Here is a 27,623-nt window from a genome sequence, read left to right as displayed (position 1 = left end):
TCAGAGCCCAGGGTCAAAAGTGGAGTCAGAGACATGATGTCAGAGATCAGGAATCTGAATTGAGGGGTCAGAACTGGATTAGCTGGAATGAGGCAAGGCGGGGGCAGGCCTATCACAGCCATGGGTGATGCTTTGAGCAGCCTTTGAACTACTGCTGCGACTGCTGGGCTGAAGAGCTGCTCTGCTGACTCTTCCAGCCAATCAGGTGCTGTGGCCAATCAAGCAGCCCACTGCCTGCCAGCTGTGCTCATCAGGTTGCCCAGAGACTGGGTCTGGTTCCTGACACTTGGCCTTCTTGAGGTTGTCAGTTATTAGCCCTCTCTTCCTTTGCTAAGTAGGGGGCCTGCACTTTCCTTCATCCTTCTCTTGCTCCTAACCTATTTACAGAACCTCGTCTTATTGCCTTTGGTGTCCCTAGCTAGGTGCAGCTAAGTCTCTGACTCACCCTTTCCCATTTTGTCCCTATGTGCTTACGCTAGTCGTCCGGACTCATTCCTAGCAACTTGTCCTTGTTTCCACGTTTTGTAGGATTCCCTTTTGGTTTTCAGGTCATTGCAGAGCTCCTGATGGAGCCATATTGACCTCTTTCTAGTCTTCCTGGCTTTCCTTCACATCGGGGTAGCCTGCTGTTGTGTCGGACCTTTATTAGTGTCTCTTCGACAAACTACCAGCTCTCCTGAACTCCTTTTTCCTGTAGATTTTTTCCCCGTGGGATCTTAGCTGCCAGCTCTCTGGATTTGTTAAAGTCGGCTTTTGAAGTTCATTGTCCTTATTCTGCTACTCTGACTCCTTCCTTCCCGTACAATCATGGCAACTACCATTTCAGGGTCGCTTTCACTCACACTGCCTCCAACCTTCAGATTCACGACCAATTCCTTTCACCCCATTAGTCAGAGTCACGTAGAAAATAGCTACTCCCCTGGTTACTTCCTCCTTCAAAAACAAAAGGTTCTCCTGGATACATTCCAAAAACTTATTGGAACCTTTTGTGTTTTGCTGTATTTCTTTTCCAACAGGTATCTTGGTAGCTAAAGCCTCCCATTAATACTAGGTCTTATGTTTTGTATATTTCTGTTATTCTAGAAATGCCACACCTACCTCCTTCTCCTGATTTGGGGGTCACTTATAGACCCCTATCATGACATAGCATCTGTTTCCCCCACTTTTATCTTAACCCATTGTAAGGGATCAGCGCATAGGCAGTCTTGCCTACAAGTCACAGCTGGAATGAGGTCTGCCTACCAGGGAAGAGAGTCGCTGGGTCAAGTTAGAGGAATCACAAAGCCAAGATCCATAAAAAAGAGTCCAGGTCAGGCAGTGGCCCCTGCTGTCCCCTCCCCTTTTCCGGCACCTTTGGTCCTTACACACAAAGACTTTCAACTGATCTACCTCTCATCTCCTTCTAGACCTCAGAACAAGTGAATAGATTCTTGATGTACAACATAACACCTCATCCCTTTTCCCCTGCCTGTCCTTTCTGAACAAGCCATACCCCTCTTTACTGGTATTCCAGGCATGAGATTTATCCCACCAAGTCTCTGGGATGCCAATTAAGTCATAATTTAGCTAATATGTTAACACTTCCAGTTCGTTCCCTGTACTCCTTGCATTGGTATATATATAGACGTCTCTGACATGGGGTAAATTCTCCCACTGTTCTCCCCCTCGCTGCTCCTACGACCCTGAGCTGTGCACCGGCACCTGAACTCTGCACAGTGTTCTAGTAGCAGTCTCACCGATGCCATATGCAGAGCTACATTCTGCTTCCTGCTCCTAGTCACTACAACCTTGTTTATACAGCCAAGGGTCACATTAACCCTTTTTGCTACAGCATCGCACTGAGAGCTTCTGTTTAGTTATGGGTCCACTAGAACCCCTAAGTCCTTTCCAGAGTCACTGCTTTCCAGGAAACAGTCCCCGTTCTGTCCATTCTGCAGGACAAATTTTCAAAAGTATCTAGGCACCTCAAGATGCAGGTGGGTGCCTGTAGGATTTCCAAAATCTCTACACAGGTTAGACAAATGCCTGTCGGGGATGGTTAGATATACTGAACCTGCCACAGCTACAGGGTGAGGAACTCGGTGGCTTCTTGAGATCCCTTCCAGGCCTACATGTCTATGATATCTATGAAATCTTACGATAAAGAGTAAACTTGTGCTAGAGGAAAAATAAAAAGACCAAAAATTGTGAAATAACACTTGTTAATTACACATTCATGGTAAGAACATAGGAAATGTTCTGCTACAAACACGGGAAGTGATTGCTTAAATACTAGCATCAATTTATTATTTTCTGTGATTATTTATGATCAAAACTGTACACTAAGTAGCACAGTGACACCCATGTGCACAGTGTTAACTAAGGCGTGCCAAGGAAAATGAGAGTAACCAAAACACTGCTTTGAAAAATGAATGGATAAATAGATAAATAAAATGAAGTTGCATTCCCAGTGGCTTTGGGAAACAGAGTAACTGTCAGGCCATCAGAACAGCAGATCAGACCCACATAAAGCAACAATGGATTATTATGTAACAAGACATATAGGGCAATGTGCTTTAACACCACAGCCCTGGGGAGGGGGTGCTGCGATGGGCCAGCCAAGAACACAAGCCTCTGCCCCCATGTCCTACTTTGGCAACCACAGCAGACGGCTCATCCCATCGTGGTAACTCGTATCCCCTCTGCCCCTCCCTATCCCGGGGTTCCCCCTCTGCCCCTGTCTGGCAGCGCATCTCCCCCTACCCCAACCTGGGTTCCTGCGTCTTCTCCCCGATTCTCTCCCAGCTCCCCCCTTCCCCTGCCACCACCAGCTGTTCCACCCGCCTCTGGGCACGTTTCGGTCCCTGCACAGATTCTCCCCATTCCTCCCGCTGTGCCCCTCAGCTGGGAGGAGCGTCTGATGGCAAGTGAGAGCAGCTGTTACTGGGCATGGCCAGCTCGCTCCAGCCTGCTCCAGGAGAGCTCCGCGGTGTGGGAAATCTCCTGCAGGGTCCCCTGCCCCTTCCCTCCAGGGGCTGAGCTGCCTGGGCCGAGCTGCTGCTGCTCCCCAGTGGGGTCTGTCCAAGCCCCCTCTGTGCCCAGCCCAGGTGGGGCAGCCCCGAGCTCTGCCCACACCAGCCCCGGAGCAGGAGCCTGTGGGTGAGGGGCCCGGGGGAAGGGCTGGCGCTGGGAGGGAAGAGACTCTGCCCCAACGGCCCCTCCGGGGGAGCAAATGCCCCCAGGGACCGACTCCTGCTGGGCAGAGGGGGAAGGAGCTGGAAGGGGAGAAAAAAACAGGCCGAAAGGGGCAGCAGGAGCAATAAGTGGGGAGGGAGGTTCCAGGCTCCCAGCCCGGCCCAGCTCCAGTCACTACATGAATCCCCCAGGACAGACAGACTCTCCTGGGAAGCCAGTTGCTGCTGCCGCCTGGTCCCCCTGCTGCTGGGAGGACGCGCTGCCCTGGGACAGGGTCGGGGGATCCCCCAAACTGGCTCCTTTGATTCTGCTCTTTTCTAAGGCCAAGTCTGCACTAGGAAACTAGGTCAGTATCGCTACGTCACTCCGCGACACCGTGAAACCAGCCTAACCCCCGGTGCAGACAGTGCTGAGCTGACAGGAGAATTCTCCCCTGGGCCTCCTATGCCAACAGGAGACCTGCCCTGAGATTTCCTTCAGGAACTTCTAAGAATGTCTCAGTGGGTTTAGTCCTGGTGGGAGGCGCTGGGGCTGCGCTGCAATACCGTGACCAAGTGTTTTTCCAGCCTGGCAGAATCTAGGACCTGGCTTCAGGTCCTGCAGGTGAGGGGGGCCCCAGCCCAGGAGAAACTGGGGTGTGAAATGGACTAAGCCATTTTCTGGAGCCTGCCCAATTGCCCTTCTCGCCTTGACAGGCTGCAGAATGACACCCATGTCTTGCTCCAGGGCATCCCATCCTCCCAGGGCCGGAGAAGGGACATGGCTGAGTGGTGCTGGCTCAGGTACGTGATTGGCAGGTGGGGGGGGGTGATGGTCTGGGTGAGGGAGGGACAGTAAATACGGGAGGAAAGCTGAATGGGAAATAACAAACCTTTGGTTGTGTCTTTTGCTCTTCGCACAACAAACACAATATGGAGAAGCCGCAGGAGCACAGCTGGGTTCCAGTTAACCTGGTTACTAACTAGACACAGACCTGCAAGGCCTAGCCACCGATTCACACACTGCTTAGATTAGTCCTTGGCCGTTTCAGGGGTGGGCAAACTACGGGCTAGCGCCATCAGCCGCTGGGCTGGTGCCACCTCGGCCTCTGCTAGGCGAAAGGAAGAACTGCAGCATTTCTTCTGCAGAATATTTTCTCTGCAGGAAAAAAAATCTGCATCTGACAAGAATTCTGTGCATGTGCCAGGGTGCAGAATTCCCTCGGGAGTATTATATGTAGCTAGAGAGTTAAAAATCACATGAAGTCTAGCAGAAGTTCAAGGAATATTATTTTATACTCTTGTGGGAGTGAACTGAAATAATATTTTGCATCGTTAGTTCTGTGGCATCAATTTTCCATCTTACTTTTGAAAGGTGCAGTGAAAGTTCTGAAAGACCTGAACGTGTGTGTAGTTGTGATGTTTATAACCCGTGAACATTGTGCTGCACATAGCATTGAATAAACTGGTCTGACAGTTTTACAATTATTTTGTAATGATAAACATTTGGGATTTCTTGAAATAACAGTTAAAACAACAACAATCAGCTATTTAGAGAAGTTAAAGTTGAATGTACATGACAATGAGCATTCAAACAATACATGTTAATTCCATTTCTAAGAGTATCTTTAGAGGCATGTTTCTGAAATACTGTTGAAATGTAAATTAAAATATTCTTGTATTTACATCTTGTTACAATCACAGCATTTTCTAAATTAGAAAAATCCCTTTTTTCCTTTCTCTCAGTATTTAAAATTGAGATGTTACATGGGTAGAAATTCTGACAGGCGTGAATGATTCCCGTCCATCACCATCAGCAACCCCCGGGCCAGGGGATGGGTAAAGTGGGGGAGCAAACCGTGCTGGGGCAGCCAAACCCAGAGCTGTATGTGAGTCTCTCTCACCAGTATCACCCCGTGCTGGGAGTCAGGGGCGGCTCCAGAACCCAGCACGCCAAGTGCGTGCTTGGGGTGGCATGCCGCGGGGGGCGCTCTGCCGGTCCCCGGGAGGGCAGCAGGCGGCTCCGGTGGACCTCCCGCAGGCGTCCCTGCGGAGGGTCGGCTGGATCCGCGGCTTCGGTGGAGAATCCGCAGGCGTGCCGCCTTGCTTGGGGCGTCGAAATCGCTAGAGCCGCCCCTGCTGGGAGTTGTGTGTCACACGGCACAAGGGAGGAGCAAGGGAATAGGGGGAAAAGCTGCCTGGCTTCTTCCAGCAAGTGGTTTCAATTTGCCCAGCCTGGGCCCCTCGCTCACACAGCCCTGGGGCTGGGCTCTCACTCCTCTTCCCCTGCCCAGCTACCGAATCCCTCCCCCAGCTCCCCCCACCCCCCTCCATAGCACTGGGACCATCTCCCCCCACACGGCTGAGTCTGCAGCGCAGAGCGTCCCCCACAGCAGGGTCCCGACACTCTCACTGCTGCCCTCCGTGGGCAGAGACTCCCCCAGGGCAGGAAAGGCCGGGACCTTCCTGTCGCTCACTGGCCCCCTCGCACTCATTGGGCTCCTCTGCCCCCCTCTGTCATTTCCGCCAGGGGCTCTTCCTCCTTGGGGCCTCTCTCCCCTCCCCCCTCATTACGACCATCTCCACCCAGGGCTGCCCAGAGGAGTCAGGGGGCCTGGGGTCTTCGGCGTGGGGGGGGCAGGGTGGAAGGACCCCCCGCTGCCGAATTGCCGCCGAAGACCCGGAGCGGAAGAAGCTCCAGGGGCCTGGGCCCCATGAGAATTTTCCGGGGCCCCTGGAGCGAGTGAAGGACCCTGCTCCAGGGGCCCCAAAACTCTTGTGCGGGGCCCTGGGGGCCCAGGGCAAATTGTCCCACTTGCCCCCCCCCCCCCCCGGGTGGCCCTGCCTCCCCCCAGCCTTCCTCTTATGATCTGGGCTCTTCCCTTCCTGCTTCTATAAACTCCTCCCTGCCTTGGACCCTACACAGCCCAGCAGCCTGCACCCCGCCCCTCACATCTGCACCCCTATCTCCTCTCCCCCGTCAGAGGCTGGGTTCGGGAGGTGTCGGGAAGGTGGGAAGTGGGGGAAGGCGATGACCTTTCCATCATCACACCTGTGGAGGCAGGGTCACGCTGTTCCAGAAGGGTGGGGAAGGCTGGTTTTCCGGCAATGTGTGAATGGCCAGCTTAGGTGTCACCTTCAGGGACCAAGATTCCCTCTGGCCTGAGCTGGGACTGAGCAGAGTATCAGGGGAGCTGCGTTTTTACCTCCAGCGTTGGCACAGGGACTGAAGAAAGGGCGGACTGTCCCGGAGAAGGTGTCAGTGAAAGTAAAGAGATGGGACCTGTCAGTCACATTGTAAAAGGAGACCTCACCTGCCTTATAGTCCAGGAAAATCCCCACCTGGCAGGGCCTGATGCCCACGTGGAGGGGGGCTGCGGGGAAGGTGAGGGCCTCGTATTCCCCATCCCTCAGACACACAGTCCAGTATCCGTTTTTAGGTGACAGGTGATCTGGACTCTTCCTGCTCACAGACTCCTTACAAACCCCCAGGATCCACCTAGTCTTGTCTCCCACCTCCACCTCCCAGTAATGCCTCCCGCCCGTGAATCCCTCAGCGCCCAGGACAAAGACACAGGGATCAAATCTCTCAGGGTTATTGGGCAGATTCTGTCGTTTGGTTTTGTGCCTCACACGTTTCCTATCCTGAGACAGAACAAGGTTGGGATGAGCCGTGTCTGGATCCAGAGTCACGTCCACTGGGGAGAGAGTCACAGAGTCAGTGCTGAGGGCAGGGGCTGGTCACTGGAATCTAAGGGAAATTAACCCGCGTCCCCATTAATCGCTGTGTTGGGTGCTGTTGCAAGGTGGCGTCAGTCTGGGTTTATACTCTGGAGGGCAGAGCTTGGGAGCTTGGAAATTGGCTGGTGCCTCCATGGCGTAGGTAAAGCACTCGGGTAACTCAGCCAGGGGTGTGGCGCCACCTGCTGTTGTGTTGGGTGATAACAGGGCCCGGAGGGGCTGGCTTTGTGCAATCAGCCAAAGCAGTGTGAGAGGCCAACCCAGATGAATAGTTGGGGGGCGGGGGGGTGGGGGCAGCGGTTCCAGTAGCTTCCAGGCTCACCCCCGGAGTACAGCCCATCACAGCACTTTTCTGTTCATTTGAAACTATTCAGAAAACTCAACACAAATTCACAAATAGTTTCAGTCAACCCGAAATATAATTTTCTGGCCAATTAACTATTTGCCAAAAACATTTTGCCCAGCTCTACGTCAAACTTCTCTAAGGAGGGAGCCTGGATCCCAGTCACCTGCAGTGAATGACTGTCAACATCCCCAGCACGGGCTTTCTCCCGGGGTAGGGAGGCCAGGTCCTGGCTTTGGGGCTGCTGCCACACCAGCCTGCCGGTCACAATGTGGCCATTTGTCCCCATGCACAACGCATGTCGATTCTCCTCCCCACCCACATGTAGCGGAAACCCAGCCCCGCACTCTCACTCACGGGTAAATCTCTTCAGCATTCCCCTCATGTCAAGGCAGATTTTATACCCGCTCTTCAGGGCAGGAGAAACGGCTTCTGGTGGCTGGAGTTTCACACGCTCACTCCTGTGAAGAAAAGGTCCCCACATCACTCGGCTGCTCTGCACACACATGGCTCACGGGCTCAGAAGGAGAAAAGGAAATGGGAACAGACCTGATCAATGTGCTTTTCACACCCTGAAAGGAGACAGAGACAGGGAGCTGGGTTAACACCACATGCAAAAACAACGAGTGACTTTCCATTCTCTACCACACTGAATCCACAACATTTAGCACGTCAGGGCAGCGGCTTCTGTGCAGGACACTCGGCAGCGATCACCGATTTCAGGTGCCCCATCGCCCTGGCTCTGACTCTCAGAGGAGCTCAGTGTCATGTGACAATGGCACAGACTGGGGGGGAATGTGATGCTCTGCGAACACTGAACAAGGAGCTTTGTTGGGACAAGGAAAGCAGCAGCATCCCTAATGCACCTCTCTGTCCCTCCCCTTCCACCCAGCTGCCACCCAGCTGTCCCTAGCCTCACACCTGTGCAGCTTCCTGCTGCAGATCAAAGGCGACAGGGCCCAGATCCTCAGCTGGAGCAGCTGCAGCTCCCACTGCTTCAGCTGTTGCTTGGGTGCTCAGCACTTCTCCCTATCAGGCCCAGGGATCCCAGGCTGGCACCCAGAGATGGAGGCCCCCTGCTCCAATGGCCAGTGATGAGAGTCTCGGCCCTTTCATTTCATGAATTTGAGAGTTCACTTTGTCTCGTGTTTCCATCCCCCTGTCACCGCTGAGAATCTCTGCAGCAGGGACCACGTCAGCCCCTTCTGCTCCACCCGTTTGACAGGCAAAGCCTCCGCCGTGTCTGCGTTTCCCTCTAAGACAAAGTGAGCGTGTTGGTGTGACAGGATGTAACACCTGGGCTTCTGTTTGTGTCGGGAAACTGTCAAAGCAGGCACTGGAAATAGGATTGGTCACTAATTCCTGGGATCCGGTCACTGACTGGAGAGTTTAGTGCTGCAGGATGGATGATGGGGGGCTTGTTAACAGTCTCACCTGCAGCAGCTCAGCGGCCGGTTGCTGACACTTCTCCTCTAGCTCTGTGATGCCATTGATCAGTGCAGCACTCTGCTCCGAGAGCTGTGTGATATTGTCCTGTAGTCTCTGCAGAGTCTCCCTCTCCTCCTCCGCCAGCCTCCGCAGGAGCAGCTGCTCTTCCTCACTCAGAAGCTGGTGCAGCGTCCTAAATTCACGTGTGATCGACCGTCTCCGATTCTCCACTTTGCCCTTTAGTAGAAAATGGAGAAGGAACAAACCGCAGGAGCCAGAGCTGGGCACACACTAAGCCGAGTCTGCCTCGGGGTTCGGGAGCAGGGCTGCTAGGCTTGGGCTGCGAGGATCATGCAGCATCCATAGGAGGCTTTTGAGTAATGAGTCACCATATAGAAAATGCAAAATGCCCTTCTGAGTCACTGCTCCTGTATCTCCATCCCCAGCCCCTCCCCTGATCTGTGGGGGGGAGTCTGAGGAGCCGGGTGGGAGGGTCCTGTCCCTCTCCTGTAGATCCTGGTGCTCTTGCTGGATTGGGAGCAGGAAGTGGCCACCCTTGGTGACCCCTTGAACAGCGATGCTGGAGTGGGAGCATCTGGCCTCTCCCTGAAATCAGAGGGACCCTTGTGGTAAGAAGGGCAAGCTGGGACCAGGGACTCGGTATGGGAACAGACTGGGGGAGGACAGGATCGATCATGGGGCGTGGAACAGGGGTCAGAGGCAGGGGTACGTGGGCGCAGGGTAAAGCTCAGCACAGGGCAGGGGTACGTGGGTGCAGGATAAAGCTCAGCACGGGGCAGGGGTACGTGGGCGCAGGGTAAAGCTCAGCACGGGGGCAGGGGTACGTGGGCGCAGGGTAAAGCTCAGCACGGGGCAGGGGTACGTGGGCGCAGGATAAAGCTCAGCACGGGGCAGGGGTACGTGGGCGCAGGATAAAGCTCAGCACGGGGGCAGTGATACGTGGGCGCAGGATAAAGCTCAGCACGGGGCGAGTGCGTGGGCGCAGGATAAAGCTCAGCACGGGGCGAAGTGCGTGGGGCGCAGGATAAAGCTCAGCACGGGGCGAAGTGCGTGGGCGCAGGATAAAGCTCAGCACGGGGGCAGGGATACGTGGGCGCAGGATAAAGCTCAGCACGGGGCAGGGGTACGTGGGCGCAGGATAAAGCTCAGCACGGGGCAGGGGCGTGGGTGATAAAGCTCAGCACGGGGCAGGGGTGCGTGGGCGCGGGTAAAGCTCAGCACGGGGCAGAGTGCGTGGGTGATAAAGCTCAGCACGGGGCAGAGTGCGTGGGCGCGGGTAAAGCTCAGCACGGGGCAGGGTGCGTGGGCGCAGGGTAAAGCTCAGCACGGGGCAGAGTGCGTGGGGCGCAGGATAAAGCTCAGCACGGGGCAGGGAGTGCGTGGGCGCAGGGTAAAGCTCAGCACGGAGGCAGGGATACGTGGGCGCAGGATAAAGCTCAGCATGGGGCAGAAGTGCGTGGGCGCAGGGTAAAGCTCAGCACGGGGCAGAGTGCGTGGGCGCAGGATAAAGCTCAGCACGGGGCAGGTGCGTGGGCGCAGGGTAAAGCTCAGCACGGGGGCAGGGGTACGTGGGCGCAGGGTAAAGCTCAGCACGGGGCAGGGTGCGTGGGCGCAGGGTAAAGCTCAGCACGGGGCAGGGGCGTGGGCGCAGGGTAAAGCTCAGCACGGGCAGGGTGCGTGGCGCAGGTTAAAGCTCAGCACGGGGTAGGTGCGTGGGCGCAGGGTAAAGCTCAGCACGGGGCAGGGGTGCGTGGGCGCAGGGTAAAGCTCAGCACGGGGCAGAGTGCGTGGGCGCAGGATAAAGCTCAGCACGGGGCAGTGCGTGGGCGCAGGATAAAGCTCAGCACGGGGGCAGGGGTACGTGGGCGCAGGTTAAAGCTCAGCACGGGGTAGGGGTACGTGGGCGTAGGATAAAGCTCAGCACGGGGCAGGGAGTGCGTGGGCGTGGGATAAAGCTCAGCACGGGGCAGGGAGTGCGTGGGCGTAGGATAAAGCTCAGCACGGGGCAGGTGCGTGGGCGCCGGGTAAAGCTCAGCACGGGGCAGGGGTACGTGGGTGCAGGGTAAAGCTCAGCACGGGGCAGGGGTGCGTGGGGCGCAGGATAAAGCTCAGCACGGGGCAGGGTGCGTGGGCGCAGGATAAAGCTCAGCACGGGGCAGGTGCGTGGGCGCAGGATAACGCTCAGCACGGGGCAGGGGTACGTGGGCGTAGGATAAAGCTCAGCACGGGGGCAGGGGTACGTGGGCGCAGGGTAAAGCTCAGCACGGGGCAGGAGTGCGTGGGGCGCAGGGTAAAGCTCAGCACGGGGCAGGGGTGCGTGGGCGCAAGGTAAAGCTCAGCACGGGGCAGAGTGCGTGGGCGCAGGATAAAGCTCAGCACGGGGCGAAGGGTGCGTGGGCGCAGAGTAAAGCTCAGCACGGGGCAGGTGCGTGGGCGCAGGATAAAGCTCAGCACGGGGCAGGGGTAAGTGGGCGCAGGGTAAAGCTCAGCAAGGGGCAGGGGAGTGCGTGGGCGCAGGGTAAAGCTCAGCACGGGGCAGAATGCGTGGGCGCAGGATAAAGCTCAGCACGGGGCAGGGTGCGTGGGCGCAGGGTAAAGCTCAGCACGGGGCAGGTGCGTGGGCGCAGGATAAAGCTCAGCACGGGGCAGAGTGCGTGGGCGCAGGGTAAAGCTCAGCACGGGGCAGGGTGCGTGGGCGCAGGATAAAGCTCAGCACGGGGCAGGGGTGCGTGGGGCGCAGGGTAAAGCTCAGCACGGGGGCAGGGTGCGTGGGCGCAGGGTAAAGCTCAGCACGGGGCAGAAGTGCGTGGGGCGCAGGGTAAAGCTCAGCACGGGGCAGGGTGCGTGGGCGCAGGGTAAAGCTCAGCACGGGGCAGTGCGTGGGCGCAGGGTAAAGCTCAGCACGGGGCAGGGGTACGTGGGCGCAGGATAAAGCTCAGCACGGGGGCAGGGGTACGTGGGCGCAGGGTAAAGCTCAGCACGGGGGCAGGGGTACGTGGGCGCAGGATAAAGCTCAGCACGGAGGCAGGGGTACGTGGGTGATAAAGCTCTGCACAGGGCAGGGTGCGTGGGCGCAGGGTAAAGCTCAGCACGGGGCAGGGTGCGTGGGCGCAGGGTAAAGCTCAGCACGGGGCAGGGTGCGTGGGCGCAGGGTAAAGCTCAGCACGGGGCAGGTGCGTGGGCGCAGGATAAAGCTCAGCACGGGGCAGGGGAGTGCGTGGGCGCAGGGTAAAGCTCAGCACGGGGCAGGGTGCGTGGCGCAGGATAAAGCTCAGCGGGGCGAAGTGCGTGGGGCGCAGGATAAAGCTCAGCACGGGGCAGGAGTGCGTGGGGCGCAGGGTAAAGCTCAGCACGGGGCAGGGTGCGTGGGCGCAGGATAAAGCTCAGCACGGGCAGGGGTGCGGCGCAGGATAAAGCTCAGCACGGGGCGAAGTGCGTGGGCGCAGGGTAAAGCTCAGCACGGGGCAGGGGAGTGCGTGGGCGCAGGGGTAAAGCACAGCACGGGGGCAGTGGTACGTGGGCCCAGGGTAAAGCTCAGCACGGGGCAGGGGTACGTGGGCGCAGGATAAAGCTCAGCACGGGGCAGAGTGCGTGGGCGCAGGGTAAAGCTCAGCACGGGGCGAAGTGCGTGGGCGCAGGATAAAGCTCAGCACGGGGCAGGGGCGTGGGCGCATGGTAAAGCTCAGCACGGGGGCAGTGATCGTGGGCGCAGGATAAAGCTCAGCACGGGGCAGGGTGCGTGGGCGCAGGATAAAGCTCAGCACGGGGCAGGATGCGTGGGTGCAGGATAAAGCTCAGTACGGGGCAGGGGTACGTGGGCGCATGGTAAAGCTCAGCACGGGGCAGTGATACGTGGGCGCAGGATAAAGCTCAGCACGGGGCAGAAGTGCGTGGGCGCATGGTAAAGCTCAGCACGGGGCAGGTGCGTGGGCGCATGGTAAAGCTCAGCACGGGGCGAAGTGCGTGGCGCAGGGTAAAGCTCAGCACGGGGGCAGAGTGCGTGGGCGCAGGATAAAGCTCAGCACGGGGCAGTGGTGCGTGGGCGCAGGGTAAAGCTCAGCACGGGGCAGGGGTGCGTGGGCGCAGGGTAAAGCTCAGCACGGGGCAGGGTGCGTGGGCGCAGGATAAAGCTCAGCACGGGGCAGGAGTGCGTGGGCGCAGGGTAAAGCTCAGCACGGGGCAGAGTGCGTGGGCGCAGGGTAAAGCTCAGCACGGGGCAGGGTGCGTGGGCGCAGGGTAAAGCTCAGCACGGGGCAGGGTGCGTGGGCGCAGGGTAAAGCTCAGCACGGGGCAGGGGTATGTGGGCGCAGGGTAAAGCTCAGCACGGGGCAGTGCGTGGGCGCAGGATAAAGCTCAGCACGGGGCAGGAGTATGTGGGGCGCAGGGTAAAGCTCAGCACGGGGCAGGGGCACGTGGGCGCAGGGTAAAGCTCAGCACGGGGCAGGGGAAGTGCGTGGGTGATAAAGCTCAGCACGGGGCAGGAGTGCGTGGGCGCGGGTAAAGCTCAGCACGGGGCAGGGGCACGTGGGCGCAGGGTAAAGCTCAGCACGGGGCAGAGTGCGTGGGTGCAGGATAAAGCTCAGCACGGGGCGAAGTGCGTGGGCGCAGGATAAAGCTCAGCACGGGGTAGAGTGCGTGGGCGCAGGATAAAGCTCAGCACGGGGGCAGGGGTACGTGGGTGGTAAAGCTCAGCACGGGGGCAGGGGTACGTGGGCGCAGGATAAAGCTCAGCACGGGGCAGTGGTACGTGGGTGCAGGGTAAAGCTCAACACGGGGCAGGGGTACGTGGGCGCAGGGTAAAGCTCAGCACGGGGCGAAGTGCGTGGGGCGCAGGGTAAAGCTCAGCACAGGGGCAGAGTGCGTGGGTGCAGGGTAAAGCTCAGCACGGGGCGAAGTGCGTGGGCGCAGGGTAAAGCTCAGCACGGGGCAGGGGTAGGTGGGCGCAGGATAAAGCTCAGCACGGGGCAGGAGTGCGTGGGCGCAGGGTAAAGCTCAGCACGGGGCAGAGTGCGTGGGCGCAGGGTAAAGCTCAGCACGGGGCAGGTGCGTGGGCGCAGGGTAAAGCTCAGCACGGGGCAGGGGTGCGTGGGCGCAGGATAAAGCTCAGCACGGGGCAGAAGTGCGTGGGCGCAGGATAAAGCTCAGCACGGGGCAGGGGTGCGTGGGCGCAGGGAAAAGCTCAGCACGGGGCAGGGTGCGTGGGCGCAGGGTAAAGCTCAGCACGGGCAGGGGCACGGGGCGCAGGATAAAGCTCAGCACGGGGCAGAGTGCGTGGGCGCAGGGTAAAGCTCAGCACGGGGCAGGGTGCGTGGGTGTAGGGTAAAGCTCAGCACGGGGCAGGTGCGTGGGCGCAGGGTAAAGCTCAGCACGGGGCAGGGTGCGTGGGCGCAGGATAAAGCTCAGCACGCGGGGCAGAGTGCGTGGGCGCAGGGTAAAGCTCAGCACGGGGCAGGGGTGCGTGGGGCGCAGGATAAAGCTCAGCACGGGGCGAAGTGCGTGGGGCGCAGGATAAAGCTCAGCACGGGGCGAAGTGCGTGGGAGCAGGATAAAGCTCAGCACGGGGCGAAGTGCGTGGCGCAGGATAAAGCTCAGCACGGGGCGAAGTGCGTGGGTGCAGGATAAAGCTCAGTGCGGGGCAGAAGTGCGTGGGTGATAAAGCTCAGCATGGGGCGAAGTGCGTGGGCGCAGGATAAAGCTCAGCACGGGGCAGGAGTGCGTGGCGCAGGGGTAAAGCTCAGCACGGGGCGAAGTGCGTGGGTGCAGGATAAAGCTCAGCACGGGGCGAAGTGCGTGGGCGCAGGGTAAAGCTCAGCACGGGGCAGTGGTGCGTGGGCGCGGGGTAAAGCTCAGCACGGGGCAGGTGCGTGGGCGCGGGTAAAGCTCAGCACGGGGCGAAGTGCGTGGGCGCAGGATAAAGCTCAGCACGGGGCGAAGTGCGTGGGTGCAGGATAAAGCTCAGCACGGGGCAGGGGTACGTGGGCACAGGGTAAAGCTCAGCACGGGGCAGTGGTACGTGGGCGCAGGGTAAAGCTCAGCACGGGGGCAGGGGTACGTGGGTGCAGGATAAAGCTCAGCACGGGGGCAGGGGTACGTGGGCGCAGGGTAAAGCTCAGCACGGGGGCAGGGTGCGTGGGTGCAGGATAAAGCTCAGCACGCGGGGGCGAAGTGCGTGGGCGCAGGGTAAAGCTCAGCACGGGGCAGGGGTACGTGGGCGCAGGGTAAAGCTCAGCACGGGGCGAAGTGCGTGGGGCGCAGGGTAAAGCTCAGCACGGGGCAGGGGTTCGTGGGGCGCAGGGTAAAGCTCAGCACGGGGCGAAGTGCGTGGGCGCGGGTAAAGCTCAGCACGGGGCAGGGAATGCGTGGGTGATAAAGCTCAGCACGGGGGCGAAGTGCGTGGGCGCAGGATAAAGCTCAGCACGGGGCAGGGTGCGTGGGCGCAGGGGTAAAGCTCAGCACGGGGCAGGGGAGTGCGTGGGGCGCAGGCTAAAGCTCCCCACGGGGCAGTGGTACGTGGGCGCAGGGTAAAGCTCAGCACGGGGGCAGGGGTACGTGGGTGCAGGATAAAGCTCAGCACGGGGGCAGGGGTACGTGGGCGCAGGGTAAAGCTCAGCACGGGGCAGTGGTACGTGGGCGCAGGGTAAAGCTCAGCACGGGGCAGGGGTACGTGGGCGCAGGGTAAAGCTCAGCACGGGGCAGGGGTTCGTGGGCGCAGGGTAAAGCTCAGCACGGGGCAGGGGTACGTGGGCGCCGGGTAAAGCTCAGCACGGGGCAGGGGTACGTGGGTGGGGTCAGCATATGGAGGCATGAGGGAATAGGGGCAGGAGCTCTCCTTGCTGTACAAGCTGAGGGACCAGGCTCTCCATCAAGATACATCATAGCTCTGATTGGCTGCACCTCGCTATCAGGGAGGGGAAAGGCAGCCAATCAGAGGGGATTTCCCCTCAAACGAGGGGTGTCTCCTGCCCACTCTTTAGAAGGGTCTGGACCCCGCCCCCGAACTCACTGCTCTGGCTGCACGAGGAGCGAGTGGGTCTGTGTGCACAGGACAGTGGGTGGGGGGTGCAGGATGAGTTGGGGGTGCAGAGATCGGGGTGCAGTGGCAGTGGCTGTGCAGTGAGTGGGGATTGGGTGGATGGGGAGCCCTGAGGTGAGTCTGTGCCGCTGCCCATGGGCCAGGAACTGTCCTTCCCCCCAGGGCTGCTGCACTGGGATCCCCACCAGAGGGGATTCCTGCTCCTGGCACCATCCCAGGGCAAACAGCCGGAGCAGGTTATAACCTCAGCCTGCAGCTTGACAGCCCCGCATCCCCGGAACGCTGCAGCGGGAAGGGCTCCGGGAAGAATGAACCCAGACACCCACCTGCCACTCCCTGATTTTCTTTTCCTCTTCAGACACCAGCGCCAGGGCCTCCTCCAGCTCCTGCCTCAGAGGGCCCAGGGTTTCCTGGAGTTTCACCTTCAGGGGCATCATGTGAGATAAACAGCCATTAGTCTGCCTGTCTGACGGGCAGGGCTGCAGGAGGCAGGGTCTGTGGAAGCAGAGTCTAGACTCCAGCTAGTGGAGTCATGTGATTACCTCAGGCTCTTGGCAGCCATTATAAATGCATGATTCAAACCCTCGGGGTTGCAAATTAAATATTGAAAACATGTCCCGAGTGTGACAGACACAGTGACGCCTGCCTGAGTCTGCAGAGAGCCTGAGCCAATCACCTGGAGAGGTAACGCCACGTGTCTCTAGGGGGTATTAACCTGCCAACCGTATCCCCGCAGAGGCGTGTGTGTGTGTCCAGAAGGGGAGAGCTCTTCCCCCCAAAAGAGAGACAGTACTGCGGGGAGGGGGGATTCCCTGATCCTGTCTCTCTCTTTCTTAGGGAGAGGGGACCCCCCTCCTCCTGCCCTCAGTGTCCCCAAGGGGAGGGAGCCCCCAGCTGTTCCCCCTGTCTGCCCAAGGGGGTTTCTAGGCCCCACCCCCAGCAGACACCCTGGGGTGGGTGACCCCTTTCGCAGCCAGTGTGGCAGTGTGTGGAGCCTGGGCCCTGGGAGGCCTTAGTCCAACCCTGTGTGCAATGAGCATTTCAGTAACAAAGCCAGGTGAATGCCCTGGGCAGAGGCAGCAGGGTCAGCGCTGCAGGGCCTGGGGCATCGTCTGGCTGGGGGAGACTCTCCCCCACCCGGCTGCTGCTCTCAGAGCCTCTGGAACGCAGCAGTTCAGCTGACGGTTCAGGATGCTGAGCCCAGCCCCGGCCCTGCAGCCCCTAGCGCTCCCGTGGGAAGGGGAATCCTCACATGGGTGCAGGTCTATGTCTCTGTGGTGCAACACCCAGCATTGACCATGGGGCCCAGGATCCAGCCCCATCTCTTCCCCTTTCCCCATTTGTTTGGGGGTGTCATTTATCTCAGGCCAGCTCCCAGTGTCCCACACTGGACATACCTCCCTCTCCTGCTCTCACACACTCCACTTCCCCTCCCCTTTGGGCCCCTCTTCAAACAACCCTCCCACACAGACACCCATGCTGGAATACGCCCGGGTCTCCACGGGAGGTGCCTGCAGAATGGAGAATCCAAGGCCTTTCCTGCCGCATGTTGCAAAGTTACAAGCAAGCCCCAAACCCGCAGTCTGAGCCAACCCCTCCGCCCTCACCCACCCACTGAAGGAGAGCACAGGCCCTGGTTTCCTCCACTCAGATGCCATAAGGTGGCCATGGTCACCTCCCATTGGAAGCAGGGGCAGCTCCAGGCACCGGCACAGCAAGCGTGTGCCTGGGGCAGCAAGCAAGGGTGGGGTGACTGCCGTGCTTGGGGTGGCAAAATATACAGGGCCGCCCCTGCTTGAAAGCCCTGCCTGGCAGAGAGATGGACCCAGATGGACCCCTCACTGCCCTGCCTGGCAGCACCTGGATCCACCTCCCTTAATCGTGTGAGTTCCCACTCACCCCCCAGCAGCCCGCTCTGGAGAAACACAACGGGGCACTTACGGGGTTCCTCCACCATGAGCAGCAGTGATTCCTACCTTATAACCCTGGGCAACTTCCTCTATGGGGACCACACAGGTGGCTTTTCCGTCCTCCTGACAGAGGAGTTGGAGTTTTTCCTTGTGCGTCTCACACAGATTCTCATTCTGCGCTTGCCCAGGCTGTAACCTCAGTGGTTTGATGCTCTCTATGATATTGGCCAGCTGCCTGTTGGGCCTGAAATTCCCTTTCTGGAACAGTGCTCGGCACTCAGGACAGGGGAACTTTGTGCCTGATTGACGCTTCCTTCGCTCACTGTACTGGGTGATGCAGGCGCGGCAGAAGTTGTGCCCACAGTCTATGGTCACTGGCTCCGTCAGACACTCCAGGCAGATGGAGCACGTGGCTTCTTCTAATGCTTTCCCTATGGGCACTGCTGAGGCCATGGCTGTCTTCTATGTCTTGTTGATGGGCGGTCCCCTTGCTGCCTGAATCAGCTCTTCACATGCCCAGAATAAGGTGAGAAGAGGACGGGGTGTGTGTGTGTGTCACAGAGAAGGTGGGAAAGTGAACTGCAGTGAGATGGAGAGAAGAGAACAGGTAAGACACGATTATTGACCTTCTGCAGGTTTTAGAGCCTCATATGGATATGGATTTGACAGCACTTTGTTAACATTAACTCTTTATTTTGGGGTTGGGCAGCTATTATCAGAGGAGCCCCTTCACCAAATGACTCCAACTTTCACCTGTGACGGGCTGGGTCACAGAAACCCCTTTGGGAGCTGCCACCTGTTGTGCCAAGACTACTTCTGCCTCTGCTTTCCCTGCCAGCTTGGGACTCCAGAACCCTGCCTTGTTTGAGCCAGACACTTGCCTGCTGCAAACCCAGGTACAAGTCTGAACTACGTCCCCCACAAGCTGCAGGCTTAACTGAAAACAGCTTAAGAAGTTCTCCTGTCTCCAGCACTCAGACACCCAGCTCCCAATGGGATCCAAACCCCAAATAAATCCGTTTTACTCATAAACTGTCCACCCTCTAGAACACTGATAGAGAGAGGTGCACAGCTGTTCCCCTCTCCCCCCAGGTATTAATACGTACTCTGAGTTAATTAATAAGTAAAAAGTGATTTTATTAAATACAGAAAGTAGGATTTCAGTGGTTCCAAGTAATAATAGACAGAACAAAATACATTACCAAGCAAAATAAAATAAAACACGCCAGTCTACGCCTAATACAGTAGAGAACCCCTCAGAGATGTTCCAATCAGCTTCTTTGACAGACTAGCCTCCTCCTAGTCAGGGTCCAATCCTGTCCCCTGGGTCAGCCCTTGTTCCGGCTCAGGTGGTAGCTAGGGGATTTCTCATGACTGCAGCCCCCTTTGTTCTGTTCCACCCCCTTATATCTCTTTTGCATAAGGCGGGAACCCTTTGTCCCTCTCTGGGTTCCCACCCCTCCTTCTCAATGGAAAGGCACCAGGTTAAAGATGGATTCCAGTTCAGGTGACAAGATCACATGTCACTGCAAGACTTCATTGCCCACTTGCCAGCACACACGTCTACAGGAAGACTTACAGGTCAAACACACCCATCTGCAGACAATTGTCCGAGTTTATGGGAGTCATCAGGATTCCAAAGCACCATTAATGGCCCACACTTTGCTTAATTACAATAGGCCCTCAGAGTTATATTTCAGATTTCTAGGTTCAGATACAAGAGTGGTACATTTATACAAATAGGATGATCACACTCAGTAGATTATAAGCTTTGTAATGACACCTTACAAGAGACCTTTTGCACGAAGCATATTCCAGTTACATTATATTCACACTCATTAGTGTATTTGCATATAATCATATAGAGTGCAATGTCACAGCACCACTCACTGTACCTCAGCCCTAACCCGACACAACAATATTTAAAGTATCTGAGTTTGCAGGGGGATTTTACAGCACTTGGAACTCTCGGCTCTTTGAGAGGAAAGCTCTGCCCTTGAGGCAAAACTTCCAGCAAACGCCTGTTTCCTGGAGCACTGCAGTCACACAGCCTCAGACCGCTGTCAAGGGACCGGCTCCAACTCGCAGTCTCTGGTCTGTACTGCACAGTGCCTTGAGGTACCCCGGGACCGATGTCAGCTGTGCTTCTCCACACGCTTGTCGGCCACCGAGCAGCAGCCAGTGTGTCAGGCAGGCCTGAGCTGGCGATTAGCGCTAATTTTAACCCCTCCTAACAACTCCAGTATTGCTTCCCCACAGGGGCTGTGGGTGCTGGCTCAGCTCAATCCTGACCAGCTGAGAGCCACGTGGAGCAGTTCAGAGCCACAGGTAGAGCCGCAGGTTTGTGCAAAAATCTAAGAAGTGAGCAGGAAATGTCCCTGTCCCTTTTTTGGAGCGGGTGAGTAAGGTCTGAGGTCTTTTTCTGCAGCCATATTAGGAGAAAGCAGGAAGTCACATCCTCACATTCTATCTAACTTGCATTAAAACAAGGGAATATTGGGCTGTTAAGGAGGTGAGCCTGCCCTCATAGCACCCACCATCATCAGATAAGGAAACAGATCTTAAGACATTTAAAGAAAACCTTGTTTGACAGCATTCCATCTGGCAAGGAATTGCTTAGCAACAGTTGTGGGTGTGAAACTTCCACTTCTCTATTGTTTTGCCTTTATGGTCCCTACTTCTCTATTGTTTTGCTGCATGGTTCTGTTCGGTTCTTTGGTTGTTTATGTTTATGACATAGCTACTAATTTTGCAAGTTTGTAAATGAGCTAAAGTGGTGGGGTCTGGTTGGGTAGAGAATTTTTTCTCAATATGGTGGGATTGGTCAAAGAATTACTTTGCAATACTTCAGTAAATGATTGGTTAAGGTCCAGCTCAGCAGGACTCAAGTTTCACTATCTAAAGTGGGTCCAAAAGGAAGTTCTTTGGGGAACCAACTCCAGGACACAGCCCCAGATCAGAGCTGCCAGATCTCAACATCCTGCCAACTATATCGTGCAGAAACTGGAGTCCCCAGGTGACCAGACCCTTACTGGCCAGCAGAAAAAGTTTGTCTATTGGGAGTGGTGAGCAATATATGCTTAGTGTGTGTCTTCTGTTTTGGTGACTGTTAATAACGAGAGGTTAAGTAGGATATTGCTGTGTAAGGCTCTTTCCCTGGTAAAAGACCCCACAAACCCACAGAGTGTGAGGTTACACCCTGAGCCCATGGAAGGGTGATGGTGGGTGCCCCTAGAGTGCGCAGATAACATGAGAGACTGAATCTTGGGAACCCCTTGCTCAGATAACCTTAAATTTGGACCAAGAACACTACCGCAGACCAGGGCCGCCCAGAGGGGGGGCAAGAGGGGCAATTTGCCCCAGGCCCTGAGCCCCACAGGGGCCCCCACAAGAGTTTTTCAGGGCCCCTGGAGCGGGGTCCCTCACTCGCTCCGGGGGGGCTGGAAAACTCTTGCGGGGCCGGGCGCAGGAGCTTCTTTGCTCCCGGTCTTCGCTGGCGGGGGGTCCTTCCGCTCCAGGGCGGAAGGACCCCCCCGCTAGCGAATTACTGCTGAAGACGGAGCGGGACCCGCCGCCGAAGTTCAGCCCGGTCTTCGGCGGTAATTCGGCGGCGGGGGGCCCTTCCGTTCCGGGACCCACCGCCGAAGTGCCCCGAAGACCCGCGGCGGGGGGCCCCCTCCGCCGAATTACCGCTGAAGACCAGGCTGCACTTCGGCGGTGGGTCCCGCTTCGGCGGTAATTCGGAGGCGGGGGGGGGGGCCCCGCCGCGGGTCTTCGGGGCACTTTGGCGGCGGGTCCCGGAACGGAAGGACCCCCCGCTGCCGAAGACCCCGGGCCCCCGGAATCCTCTGGGCGGCCCTGCCGCAGACCTCGACAGGGCACCGCAGCTTTCAAGAGAGCCCAAAGCAGCATGTGGATTTTAGAGCACTTCAGAGACCAGCTATGGAACAATAAGCTCATCTCAGCCTTATCTATATTGGTGTAATAAAGCCAAAAGAGATTAGGTGTCGGTGGTGGGTCAGGGCCTGTGACCTAGAGCCTGGATCCGCAGAGGCACAGCCGGGGATCACTGGCGCGATGATGCGGCAGAAATTACCACCCCAGGGAGCCAGGGTGACGGCACCTTGCTGCCCTCTGATTCGCCTAGCACCCTATTTAACCCCGGCGTTGTCCAGGAACTTGTCTGGGAACCCCCCTGGATTTGGCTTGCTGTGACTCTAGACTTTGCCTTGTCTCCTGATGGCCGGTTGCCCCTCGCTGTGCCCTGCTGTGACCTCAGGTCTCCGACCCCGGCCTGACTCTGTCCATGTCTTGCTTTCCTCTCATTCCTGCCCACCAACTGCTGTCACTCATGTGCAGACCCCACCCATCCGTGATGCCTAGGCCAGGCTGCCTGTGCCTTGGTCCCTCGCAATGGGGTCGGACGGTTCTCAGCACCACCAAGGGAGAGTTTCTTAGGCTGGAGTTGTAGCACAGATCCCAAGGGAGAAGCCGGTGCCTGCCCACCCCCCACCCGGAGCCATTGACAGCTGCCGTCAGGAGAGCTGCAAGGGCAGGTTCTCGGGCACAGGCCCCCGGACCTGCTCCCAGGGATGGTTCGTGGCCGGATTTTTCTGAGGCTGAACCTGCCATCCACCTCGGTGTCAATGGGAGCTGAGCCTCTCAGCACAGCCGAGGTGCCAGAACAGAATCGGGGGTCGTGACCTCCTGCCCCACATGTGACAACTCAGACAGTTGGGGGGGGGGTTCTGTTACCTAGAGGGGAAGCCCCATCTGTACAAACCCCTCGCCCTGAGGACACAAACCCTGGTGGCCCCAAACAAGCCCTGAGCCTGAGCCACGCGCAGCCCCCAGTTACTGACGGGCCCTGCCCAGCTGCTGTCCTACCCTGGCTCTGGTGAGCCCAGCTGTCCCCCTCCCTGCCCCAGAGCAAAGCTCTCCCCCCTCCGGGGTGTGCAGGCAGCAGTGGGATCCCCCAGCAGCCCTGGCCCAGCTGCACGGAGACAAATCGCTCTGTATCCTGGGTACAGTCAGAGACACACGGGGCCTGAATCCGTCTCCCTGGGGCTGGGGCTCTGTCCCGACTCAAGGCCTGATTGAAGAGCTGGTGGGGGTGGGGCCAGTCAGTCCTTACCCTCCGTCTCTGGGCTCGGTGTCTCCCCAGGCTCTGGCTGTCCCTGGGAGCTGGCAGGTCCCCTGGGCTTCCCCCGAGCTCGGTGCCTCTCTGCATGCCCCGGAGCAAGCAGCCCTGTGTCATCTCCACCCAAAGGTGCCAATCTCCCTTGGGGCCTGCGGAGAGAAACCGCCCCTGTCAGGGTGTGTCCTCCCCACCCTGCTCTGCATGGAGCAGCTGCTGCAGGCTTGGAAAATGACACAGGCCATTACAGGCTCCCTCATGCTCACTTGGCCTGATTTTCTGCTGCTCACCCCCATGTGAACCAGGAATAACAGGTTTAATTTCATTTCCCTGTTCCCATAAAAGTGCTGCCCTAACAGCAACCAGCCATTTTCCTTCTGCCAACTTCCTGCTGCCGCGGGTGAGTTCAGAATAGACACTGGGGTGAGGAGCCTTGTCCCATCCTAATGGCAGCCAGTTCCCACAGCTTGGCCTCTCCTCAGCTCCAGCCAGTTGTTCCATCTGCTCTCGGCGAGGACGCGGTACAGGGAACAACGGTGCATGTCGGTATCGTATCCCTCTCACACACAGGCCTGGCTATCCCAGCACACACCTCCCGTGTCTGTCTAGCTATGGGACCCTGTGCCCATCACCGCAGGATCTCGACTGCCAAGTTACTAAGCACCCGCTCAGTCTAAGGATCAGGATTCGCCCCTCGTCCCATCACGTGCCGAGACGCGTGAGCACTAATCTCCTCTCCCTCTACCTCCCCTCCATTATCACTGTATTACAGGGCACCCAGAGACCCCAGCTCTGCCCAGGGTCCCCCTGTGCTCAGGGCTGTATCCCCAATCTCCATGTCAGAGCATATGGAGGGGCAGTGACTTACCCAAAGTCAAGGAACAAACCTGTCTCTGTCCTGGAAGGGAGCCCAGGACACCTGATATCTCTGCTAGGTCCCATCCACCAGCGCACACAGCCTGCCCTTTCCATCGGGGTCGCTGCAAGGAGCTGCTGTGCCGAGCTGGGCCAGGCAGTTTACTCTGACAGTGGCTAGGTCCGTGCACCTTCTGTGAGACCGTTGGGCATGGGGGGAAGGAGGGGGTTATGCAGCTGGGCACCTGCTATTGAGAAGGCCTTGTCCCCAGTTCAGTGGGCCCACCTGCCACAGCTGGGCAGATGCACGGGAAGAGAAGGGGGTCCTGGAAACGGGGGTCTCAGGGCACTGTGCTCAGTGGGGATTTTAAGTCTCCAGAGAACTTTGGGGTAACAATAAACAGTGCAATGAAATGAATAATATCCAGGAATGGGTTTTTTTCTGGTACTTTCTCCTGTTTTCCTTTTTCTACTTGGTAACTCTTCCAAAACTGAGGCAGTTGTGATGTGCTGACTGTGTTGCAATAGCAGGCTCTATGTTAAGGACAGGGATGGGGTGCCTCTCTGAGGGCTAGTGGGCTCTGTTACTGTAGCCGTCAGTCAGCAGACAGCCGACCCAGAGGAAGATGGGGTGAGTTGTGTCCCTCTGCCTTAGAGAGCAGACGGTTTTGGTTCTCTCTGTTCGTGCCTGTGAGTTACCATTTGGAATTCTAGACATTAAAGTCATTACGTTGTAATCTGCTGGCAAGAACCTTTTATGTTTGTTTTCTAATTTCAATGCATGTACTGTGTAGCTGGACAGAAAGTTCCTCCCCTTCCCCCTCCCTGTTATTCTGCACAGCTGAGTGGCTGGTGGGAATGAATTAACTCTGGCCCCGGGAGGGTTGGAGGCAATGAGCATATGGGGGCAGGAGAGGGCTCCGAGAGTGAGAAAGAAGCAGGTTCAGCAGGACAGGGAGATGGAGGGCAGACTGAACTGGGAGCTGTTGGAGGAGAGCTGCTGCTTGCAAAGGGGACTCTTATAAATGCACAATCTGGAGCTGGCAGGACATCTGAGACCACATAACCGGACCCACCATCCTGAGCTCACATCACATGAGAGCATCAGAGCAGAGTGCACGGACAGACTGGGCTGTCCCAAAGAGAGGAAAGGATTGCATTATTGTGGGGCAGAGAGACAGAGAGAGAGAGTGTGTGTGTGTGTGAGAGAGAGAGAGAGAGGGTGGGGCAGAGAGTTGAGGCGGGGGCTGTGTGCTGTATTGGGGCAAAGGAATCTGTGTTACCCCTGCTAGAGGTGTGTGTAGCAAAAAGTGTCACTCTATAGCAGGGGTGACATATTCTGCCTAAGAGTGGGGGGGCATAAAGCCCCACCCCCTTCATGCCCCCCACTCCCATCTCCCCACTGAGGCCCCACAAACCCAGGCCAGTCCCCTGTCCCCCCAGGGCAGGTGGAGAGGATCTCGTTTCCCAAGCCAGTTGCCCTGACTAGGTCACCCCTCTCTTGGGTTCCCTTCACTGGCTCCCCTACCTGTACTGTAGCAACATTTTCAAAGCCCTGTATGCCCTGTCCCCACCCCACCTTTCCTCTCCCACTCAGGATCAAAAAGTCGACTCCTGCCTCCAGTCAGCCCATGATCCCGGCCTCCATCGACCTCTTGTTAAATATTCAGACAAGCTCCTTCCTGCTTTCTCCTGTGCTGCCCCTTATGCCTGGGAAAACCACCCCATAAACGTCTGCAAAACTAACATTATCTTCCTGCTCCCCGACTCCCAGACAGTCAGAGAAGTTACACACAGGTGTGTTCCCTTTCTGACGCACAGGGAAGCCGTTGCAAAGGTCACTCCCCACCAGCTAGATCTGTGCGGTGACGTGTAGAGGAGTGGGACTCACCCCTGCGGCGCCTCCTGCTGGTCTGATCCAGGAATTAGCTCTTCCAGCTCCAGAGCACCCTCTGCAGGTGATGATCTGCTTGTCCTCTGGGCCCCATGTCCCTCGCTGGACCCGATGCCCTTTTACCTGGGGTGCTGCCCCCTGGCAATAACCCCTCAGTCTCAGGGTCTCCCCTTCCCAGGGGATCCCCACACACTATTCCCACCTCACCTCAGTATCAGGCTACTGCCAGTCATTGTCTAACCCCCACGCCCTGGGGCAGGCTGAAGCATCAGCCACTCACCACTGGCAAAGGGGTTTGGACCTGCTGCCTTAGCCTACCCCTGGGCCGCCCTGCAACCCCTAGTACCTGTTGCCTTCTGCTAGGCCGCAGCCTGGGGCTGTCCAGACTGGAGCCTCCCCAGCTCCTCTGCCTTTCCCCAGCCCTGCTCCACTCAGGTATCCTGTGTCCAGCTGCCTGCAGCCAGGCCCAGCTCACACTACAGGCAGAGGGAGATTCCTTCTGGGCCACTGGCTCACTGGCCTTTTATAGGGACTAGCTGGGCCTGATTGGCCCCAGCTGTTACCCTATAGGAATCAGGGAAACCCTCCCAATTCCCCAGTGTCATAACTACTCCCCAGCACAGTCTGGGAATTGTTCCTGATTCCCCACCTGCTTGGGCCAGTCCCCAGAGAATCAGCCCCTCCGTATTGGCCCCATTAGCCACAGAAGGAAACTCTGGGAGCCCTAGAGACACTGAGCTGCCCCCACAAACGCACCTCCTGACACTTACCTCCTGCTGAACCCTTCGGGTGGGCAGGCCAGTCTCCCTGATGCAGAGCAGGGCTGGGGCGGGCTGCAGCCTCTGCTCCCCTGGCTGCTGGGAGAGGGTTGAAGGGAGGGAGGGCTCTGGCCCTGTTCCCTTAGATTGGACTGTCTGTGGTGACCCGGGCATTGTCTGTAATGTTTTTATAAAGCTTATGCATGTCTCCAGTTCCCTCTGTGCTTTGCATTGCTGCCCAGTGCGGGGGAAAGGGTTAACGTGCTTCTGGAGCAGCACAGGAGACATGGTGTGTGTGTGTGTGACTAGCAGTCTGGAGTGGACTGAATGGGTCAGTGAAGGGTTGCCCAAGGCCCACCATATCCATGGAGAACCCGAAAAAGACAGTGGAACCACAGGGACCCGAACATTCACACCTGGCAATCAGTGACCAAGAGGAACCAGGTTTTTCCCCACTTCTCTGCAGAGAAAAGCCTCAGCCTGAGAACAAAGGAAAAGGTGCCAGGTGAGGGGTTAAATGCTGCCCTCTGGAGAGACACAGAGCTCTCACCTTGGGCTGACAGAGACAGAGCCTGAAACGGCGGCCACAGCAGCTTGGCTGCTGATTGCACTGGCTTGGCCAGGTGGACAACGTCTCTGCCAACCTAAGGAATCCTGCTGCTGTCTCTGCTTGACTAATAAACCCTGTTCCATTACGAGAGGGCTGCCAGGTGTCACTGCAGATACTTGCTGAGGGGCATTGGTCCCTGTAGAGTGCACAAGCCTCTGACGAGGAGCCTGTCTCAGTTGGCCTCACTGGGCAGAGCTCCTGGTATGAAATGGGAGTGCTGGAGCCAGAGGTGGCATCTCAAAGGCAGTGAGGCCATGTGATCTACCCTCAAGGAAGAGTGAGACCCCCTGGGGGTCTGCCACACAGAAGGGGCTCCTGTGGGGTGCACAGCACAGATCCTGTAGATCCATGACCAGGACCCAGACGGGTGAGGTGACGCTGTTGTAATAGTTGGGGCCTATTAGGCTCACAGCTGAGATAGGCCTAACTATGGGAAAGTGGGTGGAAGTTTCTGAAATAGTTTAATCACCTGCAATAATAAACACCAAAGGGAAAAGGTAACGAAAGTCCAACTCGGCCTGTTATTTGAGACTGTGAAAAACAGAAAAACTAAATGAGCCTAAATAAGCAGGGGGAGAGGGGTAGCTTAGTGGTCTGAGTATTAGTCTACTAAACCCAGGGTTGTGAGTTCAATTCTTGAAGGGGCCACTTAGGGGTCTGGGGCAAAATCAGTGCTTGGTCCTGCTAGTGAAGGCAGGGGGCTGGACTCAACTCAATGACCTCTTAGGAGCCCTTCCAGCT

At 57.5% G+C, this 27,623-nt stretch overlaps 1 protein-coding gene across 1 annotated transcript; it reads right to left on the bottom strand.

Annotated features, from left to right (window-relative positions):
• Positions 1-6,028: 6,028 nt before the first annotated feature.
• On the bottom strand, positions 6,029-18,087 carry LOC120393511 (E3 ubiquitin-protein ligase TRIM39-like). The gene is made up of 6 exons (XM_039518109.1): positions 17,695-18,087; positions 16,045-16,140; positions 8,671-8,901; positions 7,786-7,808; positions 7,594-7,697; positions 6,029-6,850 (listed from the first exon to the last, which is right to left on the bottom strand). Exons 1-6 carry the CDS (start codon positions 18,079-18,081, stop codon positions 6,291-6,293), a joined length of 1,401 nt encoding a protein of 466 aa, XP_039374043.1. The 5' UTR covers positions 18,082-18,087; the 3' UTR covers positions 6,029-6,290.
• Positions 18,088-27,623: the final 9,536 nt, after the last annotated feature.

This window comes from Mauremys reevesii, unplaced genomic scaffold (genome assembly GCF_016161935.1).
Source record: "Mauremys reevesii isolate NIE-2019 unplaced genomic scaffold, ASM1616193v1 Contig21, whole genome shotgun sequence".
NCBI classification, from domain to species: domain Eukaryota; kingdom Metazoa; phylum Chordata; order Testudines; family Geoemydidae; genus Mauremys; species Mauremys reevesii.
This window is presented reverse-complemented; position numbering and strand designations above follow the sequence as displayed.

What these genes read in the sequence shown, in the direction of transcription:
- LOC120393511 (XM_039518109.1), bottom strand. Translation starts at nt 18,081, where the DNA reads ATGGCCTCAGCAGTGCCCATAGGGAAAGCATTAGAAGAAGCCACGTGC. An exon ending in AGAAAATCAGGGAGTGGCAG is followed by an intron (nt 8,902 to 16,044) that starts GTGGGTGTCTGG and finishes TTTCTACTAAAG; the next exon opens with GGCAAAGTGGAGAATCGGAG. An exon ending in CGGCCGCTGAGCTGCTGCAG is followed by an intron (nt 7,809 to 8,670) that starts GTGAGACTGTTA and finishes GTCTCCTTTCAG; the next exon opens with GGTGTGAAAAGCACATTGAT.